Source organism: Corapipo altera, unplaced genomic scaffold (assembly GCF_003945725.1).
Source record: "Corapipo altera isolate COAL_440 unplaced genomic scaffold, ASM394572v1 110, whole genome shotgun sequence".
Taxonomy (NCBI): Eukaryota; Metazoa; Chordata; class Aves; order Passeriformes; family Pipridae; genus Corapipo; species Corapipo altera.
The window spans coordinates 1,783,872-1,795,664 of NW_020884960.1; the positions used below are offsets into that span (position 1 = coordinate 1,783,872).

At 56.9% G+C, this 11,793-nt stretch overlaps 1 protein-coding gene across 1 annotated transcript; it reads left to right on the forward strand.

The window, feature by feature from the left end:
- The first annotated feature begins 825 nt into the window (after nt 1–825).
- Nucleotides 826–8,021, forward strand: MYL9 (myosin light chain 9). Its single transcript, XM_027664065.1, has 4 exons — nt 826–896; nt 5,640–5,843; nt 6,895–7,056; nt 7,301–8,021. Exons 2-4 carry the CDS (start codon nt 5,660–5,662, stop codon nt 7,471–7,473), a joined length of 519 nt encoding a protein of 172 aa, XP_027519866.1. The 5' UTR covers nt 826–896; nt 5,640–5,659; the 3' UTR covers nt 7,474–8,021.
- The last annotated feature ends 3,772 nt before the right edge of the window (nt 8,022–11,793 follow it).

Here is an 11,793-nt window from a genome sequence, read left to right on the forward strand (position 1 = left end):
ACCGCGCGGGATGGAGCCGGGGAGAAAGGATGGAGCAGCCCCGACCGTCTCGTGAGAGCGGAGGGAGCAGAGGGAGGCAGCTCCGCCGCTCCTCCAGCTCTGCGGTGCTGGAGCTGATGCCGAGGTCAGCCCTGGGACCGGGGTGACTCGGCGGCAGGAGGATTCCGGGTGAGCCCTGCCGGGCACCCTCTGCCCGGGAAGCCTCTTGCCAGGCCCGGCAGGCGTGTCCGGGCGACGGCAGGTGAGGATCGTTCTGAGCCAGGCTCTGGGGAACTGTCCGCAATGCCTCGGAGTTGGGACATCCCAGCTTCCCCGGCATGGCACAGCTAGAGGAGCAGATCCTGCCGCCCGCGGTTGCACACGCCTCCTGGTCTGTGAGAACTGTTCCTGTCTGGAACATCTGCTTTTCCCCCAAGTACTTTTGCTGATGGCCAGAGGCAAGATATGGATGCATGCGTGATGCTCCAGAGATCTCCCCAGTGACCTGGGAGCAATATCAGGCAATAAACTGCTGTAAGGCAGAAAAGCCTTATTTAGCTCATTTTCCTCAGCCTTAAACACAGAGGGATGTTGGTTTTTTTAGCCTTTCCCATGAAAACATGAGGTCCTCTTGGCTTCCCTCCTGGCATGCCCTTTTGGTACAAAATGTTTCAACTGTGATAAAAGCCAGGAATACTCTAAAACGTGGATGTGTAGGAGAAGGCGGCAGCTGGAGCAGCATTCTTTGGAGTGGAACATCCCCGAGTGTCAACAACCACCGCTGCTGACCAAAGATGGTTGGGTTCCTTCAGTTGCTGGAATTTTTTTCCTTTCTCTCTGGCAGGCTCTGTGCGCCGTAGGAGGAGTTTGTGGTCACCTCCCCCTCTGAGGCACTGCGGCCAGATTTCCCTGCCGAGGTGAGCCTTAATTCCCTGGGAAAATACCAAGCCCTGGTCAGGGCATGTTATGCTGCTGGCCCAAGGCCATGAAGTCCTTCAGCCCCGTGGTCCATTTCCCAGCCTCCTGAGCATCAGAAGATGCCGGGTGTTGGGTCCTTTGCATACTGAGGTTGCCTGTGCACAGGCTTCTCGTGGAGGCTGCAGAAGGCTTGCTGTTTGGAAGGGTTTGTGTGTGCCACATGGGCACTGTGAGGTCCTTGTTCCCTAAACTTGGCAGGAAGGAGCTGGTCCAGAAATGTTCTGCTGAACTCGAAGCCGAGCTCCACAGCTGTGCATGGGCCTGGAGAGGTCCCCAGTGTCTGGTGAGAACTCAGGGAGGGCTGGGATGAACTCTGCCTCCCGGGGGTCACTGCATGCTTTGCTCTGCCTCCTGACTCCTGCCCTGCTCCTTCCTTGCTGGCATCAGTGCTGGTGGCTGTAGCTGGAATGGAGACATAGCTCAGGGCTCAGGTTCTGCTTTCTCTTCACCTCCAAGCCCCCTTTGCCCATCTCTAATAAGGCAATAAAAGTAGCAGAACGGCAGCTGCCTCCACTCCTGCAGTGTTGAGCGGACTGGGGACTCCTCACACAGCTCCCGGAGCCTCTGGCTGGCATCCCAAGTGCATCCTGAGAAGGGCTGTGCTGGAGGAAAGGGGTAGTTTAACAAGAAATTAGGCAGGGAAGATGAGCTGCTGCCTGCTCTTCCTCCAGTGTGACCCCCTGGTCCATGTGTCCCGCTGTTTTGCAAGGCAGGATATCTGCTCAGAGGCAGTCCCAGTGCTGGGAGAGGTGCCTGCAGATGGCAAAGCTTTACAGGTGGAATTATGCCCTGGCTGCAGCACTGCCCTGCAGCCTCCTGTGCAACAGTGGGATGCTGCAAGGCACACCGTGCCTCTCACTGCCCAGTGGAGCTGGGTGGAGTGGGTGATGACCCTGCCCGGCTGTGCCAGGTGGCAGCAGGCAGGACGGAGGAGGATGGGGATGGGATGGGGCTGCCTGCCCTGGCAGCACTGCCATGTCCCTTTGGCTTGTCCCATCCTCCCCAGCGTGGCCTGGAAGCAGCACCAGGATGGAGTTGCTTGTTTGTTTTTTACCAAGGAGAAAACACATGGTAGTTTATATTTCTGATAACTGTGGATCTTTTCCTCTTTCTCTTTAAAACTAAACTGTTTACTAATTTCTGAACTCTTTAAGCCAGCCCCATGGTCCCTTAGGTCTGGCTCTCAGGTGGGGGAGGCACAAGCCTTGTGGTACAGGAGGCTGGGAGATGGTCTTGGCAGGAGCAGTGGCAGAAGGACAAGGAAATAAGAGCAGCTGGTGATGGGGTGACTTTGGGATCAGACCAGCGCATGGCTTTGTGGTGTCACTCCAGCACTCACCTCCTCAGCTCTGCTGCCCGAGATCTGCGGCTCCTGGGCTGGAACAGTGCTGGGATGGGGCTTTCAGTGCGGGTCAGCAGAAGCGGGACCAGTGTCAGCGGGTTTCCCTCTTGCTGCAGAGGAAGCTGAGGGTTTGGTGGTGCACCATTTATCTGAGCTGAATCCATGCCAGGATGCAGAGCATCAGGGCTGGGCATTCCCTGAAACACTCTCAGCACGGGGATTTGGGGAATCCCAGAGAGCCTCGAGGACCAGGGCAGCATGTGGGAGTTTTGCCTCAGTCAAACCAGGCCTCACTGCAGATCCCTTCTATCTCATGCACAGGAACCTTTCCCCACACTGACCCAAAAAAGTCTCTTCCCAAGTCCCAGCCAGCCCAAGGAGGCTGTCTAACAGCAGAGGTAGAATGACTGAGCTGGACCTGGGGACTGAGCATCTTTCCAGGGCATATTTTGGATCAAACAGCAGATCCACATGCTGTTAAAATCATACTTAATCCCCTTAAGGGGCACCATCTCTCTGGAGAGGTCCCGAGCTGGTTACAGCCAGGGCAGGGTAAATATTTGGATAAGATTAATTCCTGTGGTGAGATCAAAACTCCTGCTTATTTCTCTAGTCTTCTGCTAATAATCCTGCTAATAATTTTGTGTGTTTTGAAAGTGGAGCCCAGTGCTGTGGGCCAGCTGCAGAGCTTTTATTGCTGGTTCTGATGGCCTGGTAAAGCTGAGGTGTTGAACTGAGCTTCGCCACACTGCTGCTGTGGGATGTCACCCTGGGGATGTCACTGGCATGTGGCGGTGCCTGGCAGGGCTGTCCTGCTGCAAAGAGTTTTATGGTGGAGTAGTGCCAGAGGAAGCAGTGGGCAGAGATGGGCTGGGGGGGTGAGGTCTCCTGGCCACCCTGTGTGGGCACAGCTGGGCTCCCAAGTCCTGTTGCTCCCCTTGGCTAGCTGGTGACAACTGTCTCTTTCCTGGTGGGCACTGGGAAAGGATGTAGGGTTAGGAGGATGGTGGGGTGATTCGATGGCTGCTGTCAGGTGTTGGGTGCAGTGCAAGAGAGGGGGCTGAGGGCAGTGTGGATTCCATCCCAGTGCCACAGCCACTGGTGAATATGGGGGACAAGGGAGGACTGTTTCCTGGGGACTGTTTCCTCCAGGCATGTCCCCTGCAGTTAAAGGGCCATGCTTGGGTTTGGTGGATGCTCCCACAGTGGGATGGGACTGTTGTTGGGGTGTGGGAAGAGTCCCCAGCCCTGTCTGAGCTTGGCTGGTTGCCAAGGTGTATATAACTGGGATTTGGCACTGCCTACTGCCCCTGGAATGTCCTTCCAGCACAGCCCAGCGAGGGGAGCCTGAGGACCACAGAAGGCTGGGGACCAGGCTGGTGGCTGCACCAGCCCCTACCTCTGCTCCCCCTTGAAAGAGTATAGAAGGAGGGAAGGGAGAGAGCTGGAAAGAGGGTCCAGTGTGGGGGGCAATGGGGAAGCTTTGGAAGGGCAGGGGAAGGCTGTTTTTGTTCTGCCCTGGTCCGTGCCGGTGCCAGAGTCCTGCTGGAAGGGGTGCTCCCCAAAGGTCCACAGTCCCTCCCGAGGCAGCACTAAGGACCCTGATGGGAAGCAGATCCCAGAGCAGCCAACCCGGGGGGTCCAGACCTGCAGGATGGTCTTGGCCCACAGCTCACTGGGGGTGTTGCTTTGTGTTGTTTCATGTGGCATGATGTGGCTCCTGAATTGCTCTGTCCCAGGGCAGGGCAGGAGCCCAGGTCACTGCTGCCCACCAGGCATGGGGCACACAGAGCACAGGACTGATACTCTGCTCTTCCCCCGGAATTCCTTCATAATCCATTAATTCACCATTGCCCCCACAACTGCTCTCCAAACCAGACGCTGGCCCAGATGAGGAAACTGAGGCCCAGGGCTGTGTGTGAGGGAGGAATGGCTGCAGCAAACACAAGGGCTTGGAGCAGTGAAGCTTCCCTGGGCTGACCTCAGGCCAACCTGTACCGCAGGACCATCCCAGCCTGTCCCACAGGACCATCCCTCTGCCAAGCTGGGCTTTGCTGGCATCCTGCTGAGTTATGCCTGGCAAGATTCCCCTGGGAGAAGCCTAAGCATCCTCCTCTCAGTCAGTGTAGGTGGTTGCTGCGCATACTGAGCACCCCATACAGACCTATTTTGGGTCCCCAGCATCCACAGTGCAGGGTGGATACACTGACTGCATCCCTCAGCCTGGTAATGTGGGGATATCACCAGCCCCCTGCTCGGAGACTGTGAGGGAGCCTGGGTGCCATCCCAAGGTGGTAGTGGGCTCTGTGCTCTAGCCCTGTTCCTGCTGGGGGCTGGAACCCCCACCTTGGAAGGATGAGGTAGGTTTTCCTGCCTTAGTGGTGCTTGCAGTCCACATGGTCCCTTTGCCGTTGCCCATGGTACACATATTGCCCCAGCTGTGTTCCCAAAGGTCTGTCTGTCCCACTGCTGTGTTCCCAAAGGTCTGTCTGTCCCACTGTTGCCTTCCCTGGGCTCTCCCCTTCTCCTGGCATTCATTAACTGTAACAAGAGCACCAGTGCTCAGTGTCCGACAATCCTGGTACTGCTTGGCCTCTCTCCCCTGCCCTGCAGGGGCTCTGTAGCCCCTTGAGGTTAATAGTCCCCTCTCCCCTCTGCTTCAGGGCCCTTCCCATGGGCTCCCCAGGCAGGGTGGGGGGCACCTGGGCAGGGAGAGCAGTGGCAAGTGGCCTTTGACCTGGCAGGAGGTGGGATGGATGGATGGACAGAGGGGGATGGGAAGCAGTGGTATGTGAGGAATGTGCCCATAGCAGATAACCCCTTCCTGCTGGGTGCTGGGTGCTGGGGCTGCTTCTCTGCCACAACATGGAGGATTTGAGGTAAACCCACCAATCCAGGAGCTGGGCTGGGGCTTGGGAGAGCCCTGCCAGGGTGAGGGGAGGCTGGAGGGGCATGGCTATGATCTACCCAAAATGGCCAGACACCCATCCCCATAGCCCCCTGGGACTGGCACCCAGATGAGTGCTGGGCTGAGCATCTCTCCCTGTGCCCATAAGCAAAGGGGACAGGCAGCAAGTGGGCTTGGGGGCTGCCTGCAACCCCTGGGGAACAGCCCTGGGGAAGGAGTGCTAGTGGGCACTGCCTGCGCTGGGACTGCCCAGGGGACTTATCAGAGCCCAAGTCTTGCCTGTCCCCATGTCCAAGCATGTGACCTCCTTATCTCCCTGTTGCCAAACTGTGTGACAGCCAGGGAAACTGAGGCATGGGATTGGGGCTGCCAGAAGTTTTATGTTCCTACCCCTGCTCCAGTGCTCCAGCCTCCTGATGCTCCTGTCTCCAGGTACCCCCCCAGCTGCCAAGATGTCTAGCAAACGTGCCAAAGCCAAGACCACCAAGAAGCGCCCCCAGCGCGCCACCTCCAATGTCTTCGCTATGTTCGACCAGTCGCAGATCCAGGAGTTCAAGGAAGCCTTCAACATGATTGACCAGAACCGTGATGGCTTCATCGACAAGGAGGATCTGCACGACATGCTGGCGTCCCTCGGTGAGGAGGCCCTGCCCTCGCAGCCCCTCTGCTCCCAGCATCTCCTCAGGAGTAGGGAAAGCTGCTGGGTGACCTAATACCCACACCCAGTGCTGGAGACCAGCTGTGGTGGGATGCTCCAAAACCCGCAGGGGAATTCTCTGCTGGCACCAGCTGACCACAGAAAGTGCATTTGTGAGACACCCAAGGGCAGCAGCTCGGTGTGCTGCTTTTACAGACGTGCTCACCAGAAGTTAAGAGACCCTTGGGGCTGGAGAAGCTCTGCCCTGGGAGCGAGCACGAGCTGCAGGCATAGGGTATTGGAGTAGTCTCATCCTAGAATGTCACCTGAGGTTGTCCCCTCCTGTTGCTCTCATCTGGGGTAACAAAGGCTAGTTCCCATGCTGGTGTGATACCTAGACTGGTTGAGACATGCAGGTCTGCCCCCACACCCCACCTGGAGCTTGTTTTCCTTTGCTGCAGACTGTGGCTCCCTCCTCTTGCTCCCAGCCGTACCTTCACTGCACTTTGGGAGGTCTGTCAATGATTGACCTGGCAGCCAAACCTGTTCTGGAGGTCCTGGCTGGCCCTGGGAGGAATCTCCCTCCTCCCATTGAGCTGGAGCTCTGGGAGCAGAGAGGGGCCAGTGCTGGGGGCACAGACCTCAGCAGAGGAGGTTAAACCACGATAGGACAGGGGCTGGGGACATCAGCAGCATGAGGCTCGTGTGGAGACATTGCTGCCTCTCTCCGTGGGGGGGCTGGGTGTCAGCTGCCAGGGGAGTGGGAAAAACCATGGGTTTCGTTCCCAGTAACCCCTAAATTAATTACTGCATCTCCCCCAAGGCAGAGCTTGGTTACAGACATGGATTATAGCATGGAGAGAGATGCTGAGGGGGGAGCACTGGGCACTGCAGAACCCCCCTCCCCATGTTTATGGGGTGGTGAACAAGAGCCAGCAAATTAATTTGCAATGAAAAAAAGCCCCGTCCAGCTGACTGCATGGGCTGGCCGTTGCAATGGGAGCTGGGGGAACAGGGGCCTGCACCCACACCCCTGCCTGTGTCCCACAGGGAAGAACCCCACCGACGAGTACCTGGAGGGGATGATGAGCGAGGCGCCGGGGCCCATCAATTTCACCATGTTCCTCACCATGTTTGGGGAGAAGCTGAACGGCACTGACCCGGAGGATGTGATCCGCAACGCCTTCGCCTGCTTCGATGAGGAGGCGTCAGGTACAGCAGGGCCCTGCACGCAGCCCCTCGGGCACGCAGCCCCTCGGGGACGCAACCCCTCAGGCACGCAGCCCCTCGATCACGCAGCTAGGGTGAGGACTGGGGCCAAACCCTTGGGGACAGACCCCAAGCAGCTCCAGAGTGGGAGAGCTGGACAGGGGTGTCTTCGGGAGAGGGGGGGAAGGTGCTGCTGCTCAGCTCTCATGGTGTCCCCTGCTAACGCTGTCCCCTACCCTCCCTGCAGGCTTCATCCATGAGGACCACCTGCGTGAACTGCTGACCACCATGGGGGACCGGTTCACCGACGAGGAGGTGGATGAGATGTACCGGGAAGCGCCCATCGACAAGAAGGGCAACTTCAACTACGTGGAATTCACCCGCATCCTGAAGCACGGGGCCAAGGACAAGGACGATTAGAGCCCTGGGCCACTCACCCCTTCTGCCTCCTCCTGTGCACTTCCCCCACCCCTCGGCCACCCTTGTTGTCCCACAGCAGATTCTCCCCACGGGAAAATCACACCTTCCAGGACCAGCCCACATCAGGACAAGCTTAGAGGGAACATACTCCTGTCACTGTGCCACTGTGCCCATCCATCAGCCTCAGCCCTCCCCTCCCATCGCCTCTGCCACCCACAGGCTCACCCAACTGAACCCCCCAGCCTGGCTGTGATGCCCCCCCCCCAGCAGCCATTGACCCCCTCAAAGCCGCCACGCCATTGGTCCCTGGAGCCGGGGTGAGCATCCCCCACTGGCCTGCAGGGATTTGGGCTGGCTTGAACCTGAGCGATCCCCATCTCAGGGCCATAACACAGAGGGAAAGCATCTCTCCCCTCTCCTCTCACATTCTCCTCCTTCAGGAAAGAAATTCTGCTTTGTTCCTCCTCCCTGGTTGTTTTATTGCTTTAGAGCCTGATATCTGAGGGATTCAGGAAGCTGAAGTGGTGTATAAAGCCTGATGGGTGTGATAGAGATGTGCTGTGTGTGGCTCCCTCATGACCAGTGCCATGCTGTGCTGCTGCCTGTCAGGTTTCGGAGGTTGGTTTGGGCACTACATGTCCCCACCTTGCTACCATTGTCAGCCAGGGCCCCTTCCAGTGGGACAGACAGTTTTCAGAGACAAATGGCTCCCAATCTGTGTAAAATCAGCTTGAGCATTATTTTCTGCCTTTGCTGGTGGGATGAGAGTCACTCTGCTCAGCCCCAGCATCGGGGTGGGCTGAAAGACACTTGAGAAAGTGCTGGCCATGCTTCCCCATCAGCTTATCCAGGGTCCTGGGGGCTTAGTCACCTTTCTGTGTCACCCTGAGAAGATGGGGGGGGGGGCAGGAGACAGAGAGGGTAAGAAATGAGGATGGGATTTGTCCCCTTGATTTGGTTATTTATCACCATCCTGACAAGGGTCCTTCTGCCTTCCAAAGTTTTTGTCTTAAAGTGCATCTTTAAGTCCACCCATCTCCCTGGCCTGGAGGGAGGGATGAGTTTCCTGCAATTCTTTATTTAAAATGGGGGGAAATGTGATGAGAAACCCACAAAACTGGTGAGGGCACAATGTATGGCAGAGAGGCTCCCAGTGCTGAGAAAGCTTGGATGAGGTCTGTGCAAGCTCTGTGGGCACATGCTGCTGGGATCAGAGGTGTCAGAAACCTGCCAGGCCCCAGGTAATGCTCTCACCTGAGAGATAACCCATGACTGAAAAGCTTCTCCTTGGTCTCAGTTCTTCTATTTTGAAGGCACTGCCAACACCAGGAAAAAGGAACTAAATTGTCAGGGACACAGAGATGTGAAGGGCTGAACGTGCACTCTCCCAGGGAGCTCCCCAGGGACAGGGCTCGTGCTCTGCAGCAGCAGTGCCAAACCAGCCCAAGGATGCCAAGCTCCTTGCCTAACTTCATGCTGTACCAGGGAAAAAACACTTCCAGAGCAAATTCCCATGCTGCTGGGAGGAAGGATGCTTTATAAAATCCTCCTTCCCTGAAATGCAGATGTCACTTTGGGGCAGGCAGGCTGATGCTAGAGCTGTGGGCAGATGTCTTCTGGGGGTAGCTGCATACAGGAGGGATGTTCAGCCCCACTGATCCCAGGAGATCACCTTGTGTGACCAGCCCAGGTTCTCGCAGTGCCGCGAGTGGGATGGACGCGGTGGCTGATCCCAGCTGTGGGCACTGCCGACCCCAGCTGGGGGCTGCCACAGGCTCTAGTGTGGGGCTCTCAGAAGTGCTGCCTTGAGCAGCTGCCAAAACTGTTGGGTCTGAGCTGCCCTGTTGCTGGAAAGGCCATGGTGACATCACAGGACTCTCAGGACAGGGCGTCCTTCAACCCTGAGGCAGCAAAGCAGAGGAAATTTTTTAGTGGACACTGGGGTACGTATGGGAAGAGTAAATAAACCTGTTCCACTGGCACAGAAGTTGTGGCTGCCCCATCCCTGGAAGTGTCCAAGGCCAGGTTGGATTGGGCTTGGAGCAACCCTGTTTAGTGGAAGGTGTCCCTGCCCATGGCAGGGATGTGGAATGAGATGACCTTTAAGGTCCCTTCCAGCCCAAACCATTCTGGGACTTGATGATTCTGTGAAACTCCAAAACTACTTGGGCTCATGTGAACCTCATGCAGTTCAACCAGGCCAAGTGCAAGATTCTGTATCTTGGTCACGGCAACCCCCAGCATCAGCACAGGCTGGGGGCTGGGTGGGTTGAGAGCAGCCCTGGGGAGAGGGACTTGGGGGGCCTGGTGGGTGACAAATTGGATGCGACTCGGCCAACTGCCCTGGCAGCCCAGAAAGTCAGCTGTACCCTGGGCTGAATGAGAAGTAGCATGGGCAGCAGGTCAACCTGACCTGACTAATTTCAAAGGTATTAAATAGCATCGAAATAAAACAACATTTATTTTCAGAAGTGGTTGTTTGGGGCAGGGGAACATCAACTTAAGCAAATAACCCTGCTTTTGGGTCAATCTAGAAGAGCTGTCCACAGTGGAAAAGTGTGTCCTGATGCTCAGAGGGCCCCTCCTGTGTTTCAGTTTGTGCCCATGGCCCCTGGGTCTGTTCCTGGGCACTGCTGAGCAAAGCCTGGCCCTGTTCTTTCTGCACCCTCCCTCCAGGTATTTATCCACACAGATGAGATCCCCTGAGCCTGCTCTGCTCCGGGCTGGGCAGTCCCAGCTCTCTCAGCCTCTCCTCATGGCAGAGATACTCCAGTCCCTCCATCACCTTCATTGGCCTGTGCTGGACTCTCTCCAGTCTGTCCCAGTCTCTTGTACTGGGCAGCCCAGCTCTGGGTCCAGCACTCCAGGGGTGGCCTCAGCAGTGCAGAGCAGAGGGGAAGGGTCCCCAGCCTCCAGCAGCTGTGACACTGCTCCCAGTACACCCTGACTCAGGAGTGTTTTTTTCTCCAGTGCTGTAAACTCCATCCTAGTGTCCCCAGAGCACCACGGCTCCTCTTTCCCTGTCCAGTGATGCAGGTTAGAGAAATATTAGAGAGGCAAAGGGTATGGCAGTACCTGCTGAGAGAGGGTCTGTCCTTGCCTGTGCTCTCTGGGAAGGACAAGAGGAACAGCAGAGCTTCCCCATGGGAAGGGATAGGAGGAGATGGAGGGGCTGCAGTGCCCAAATGTAGGGCTCCAGTGTTGGAGCCCAGCTCCCAGGGGAATCCCACTTCTACTGGGGAAATTCCAGCCTGCAGGGGTCCACTGGCCCTGCCAGAGAGCAGGGAGCAGGACCCACTGCTGGATGCAGTGGCCCCAAGGGCAGGGCGGCAGCAAACAGCCAGCACAGCCCACCACAAATCCACCACAATCCATTTTTTTCCTTGCTAAAAATGAAGATTTACATATCATAGGATGGGCAAAGGGTGGAGAGAATCCTGACTGAGATGGGTCAGTACCCTGGGAGGCTGCCTAGGGACTCCAGCATCCCCCTGGGATTCCCAGCATCTCTCTGGGAGTTCCAGCTTCCCCTGTATTTCCAGCATCCCCCCTCAGGCTCTTGCTCACTGATTGTTGTTCAAATTGCTGAAGTTTAATAGTATTATCATGTCAGTGTGCCTGGGCAGGGCTCAGCCTGGACAAGCTTACAGTGGGAATGGGCAGAAAGATGCCCCACAGCCCCTGCCCTGGCCCCTCATCCCAGGGGCTCTTCATTCCCCATCAGTTGGGAGCTCCCTGGCTCCTGTGCCAGGCTGGGCTTGCCCAGGGATTTAGGTTGCCCTCATGCTGCACTCAGACACCCAGTGGGATTTTTCCAAAGCTCCTTCCACACTACCAGTCCAGGGAGCACAGGGGGGTGGGAGGGCCTGAGGGGGCTCATGGCTGTTTCCTGGTTGTCTTAATTTGGCAGCTTTTTCCAGAAGGTGGGAGCAAAAGTAGACTGCTTGGAAGGATAATCCTGTTGGGGCACAGTGGATGACACAGACCATTGGGGGTGTCCAAGGGGGGTCTGCAGTGTCACCCACCAGGAAATGGCTGCACAGGGAGGAGGGCAGGCAGGATGAACCCTGCCTGGTGATGGCCCTGGTTTGGAGTGGGCAGAAGTCAGCCTGGTGTGAGAGGACTGGAGGGGCCAGGGGATGCTCCCTGCCCGGTGTGACCCTGTAGTGTGTGGCATGTGCATCCAAGGCTCCCACCCCTCACTTGTGCTTCACCAGCCCTAGCTCTGTTGGCATTAATGGAGCAAAAGCAGGTTGAGGCGCAGTTTCACTCAGGACGTGGTAGATTCAGCAGCAACTAAACAAATGCTTTAAGGAATTC

Bases quoted from the DNA above. Each gene is read 5' to 3' on its own strand.
- MYL9 (XM_027664065.1), top strand. From the start codon at position 5,660: ATGTCTAGCAAACGTGCCAAAGCCAAGACCACCAAGAAGCGCCCCCAG. The intron at 5,844-6,894 runs GTGAGGAGGCCC...TGTGTCCCACAG, and splicing joins CGACATGCTGGCGTCCCTCG to GGAAGAACCCCACCGACGAG. The intron at 7,057-7,300 runs GTACAGCAGGGC...CCCTCCCTGCAG, and splicing joins CTTCGATGAGGAGGCGTCAG to GCTTCATCCATGAGGACCAC.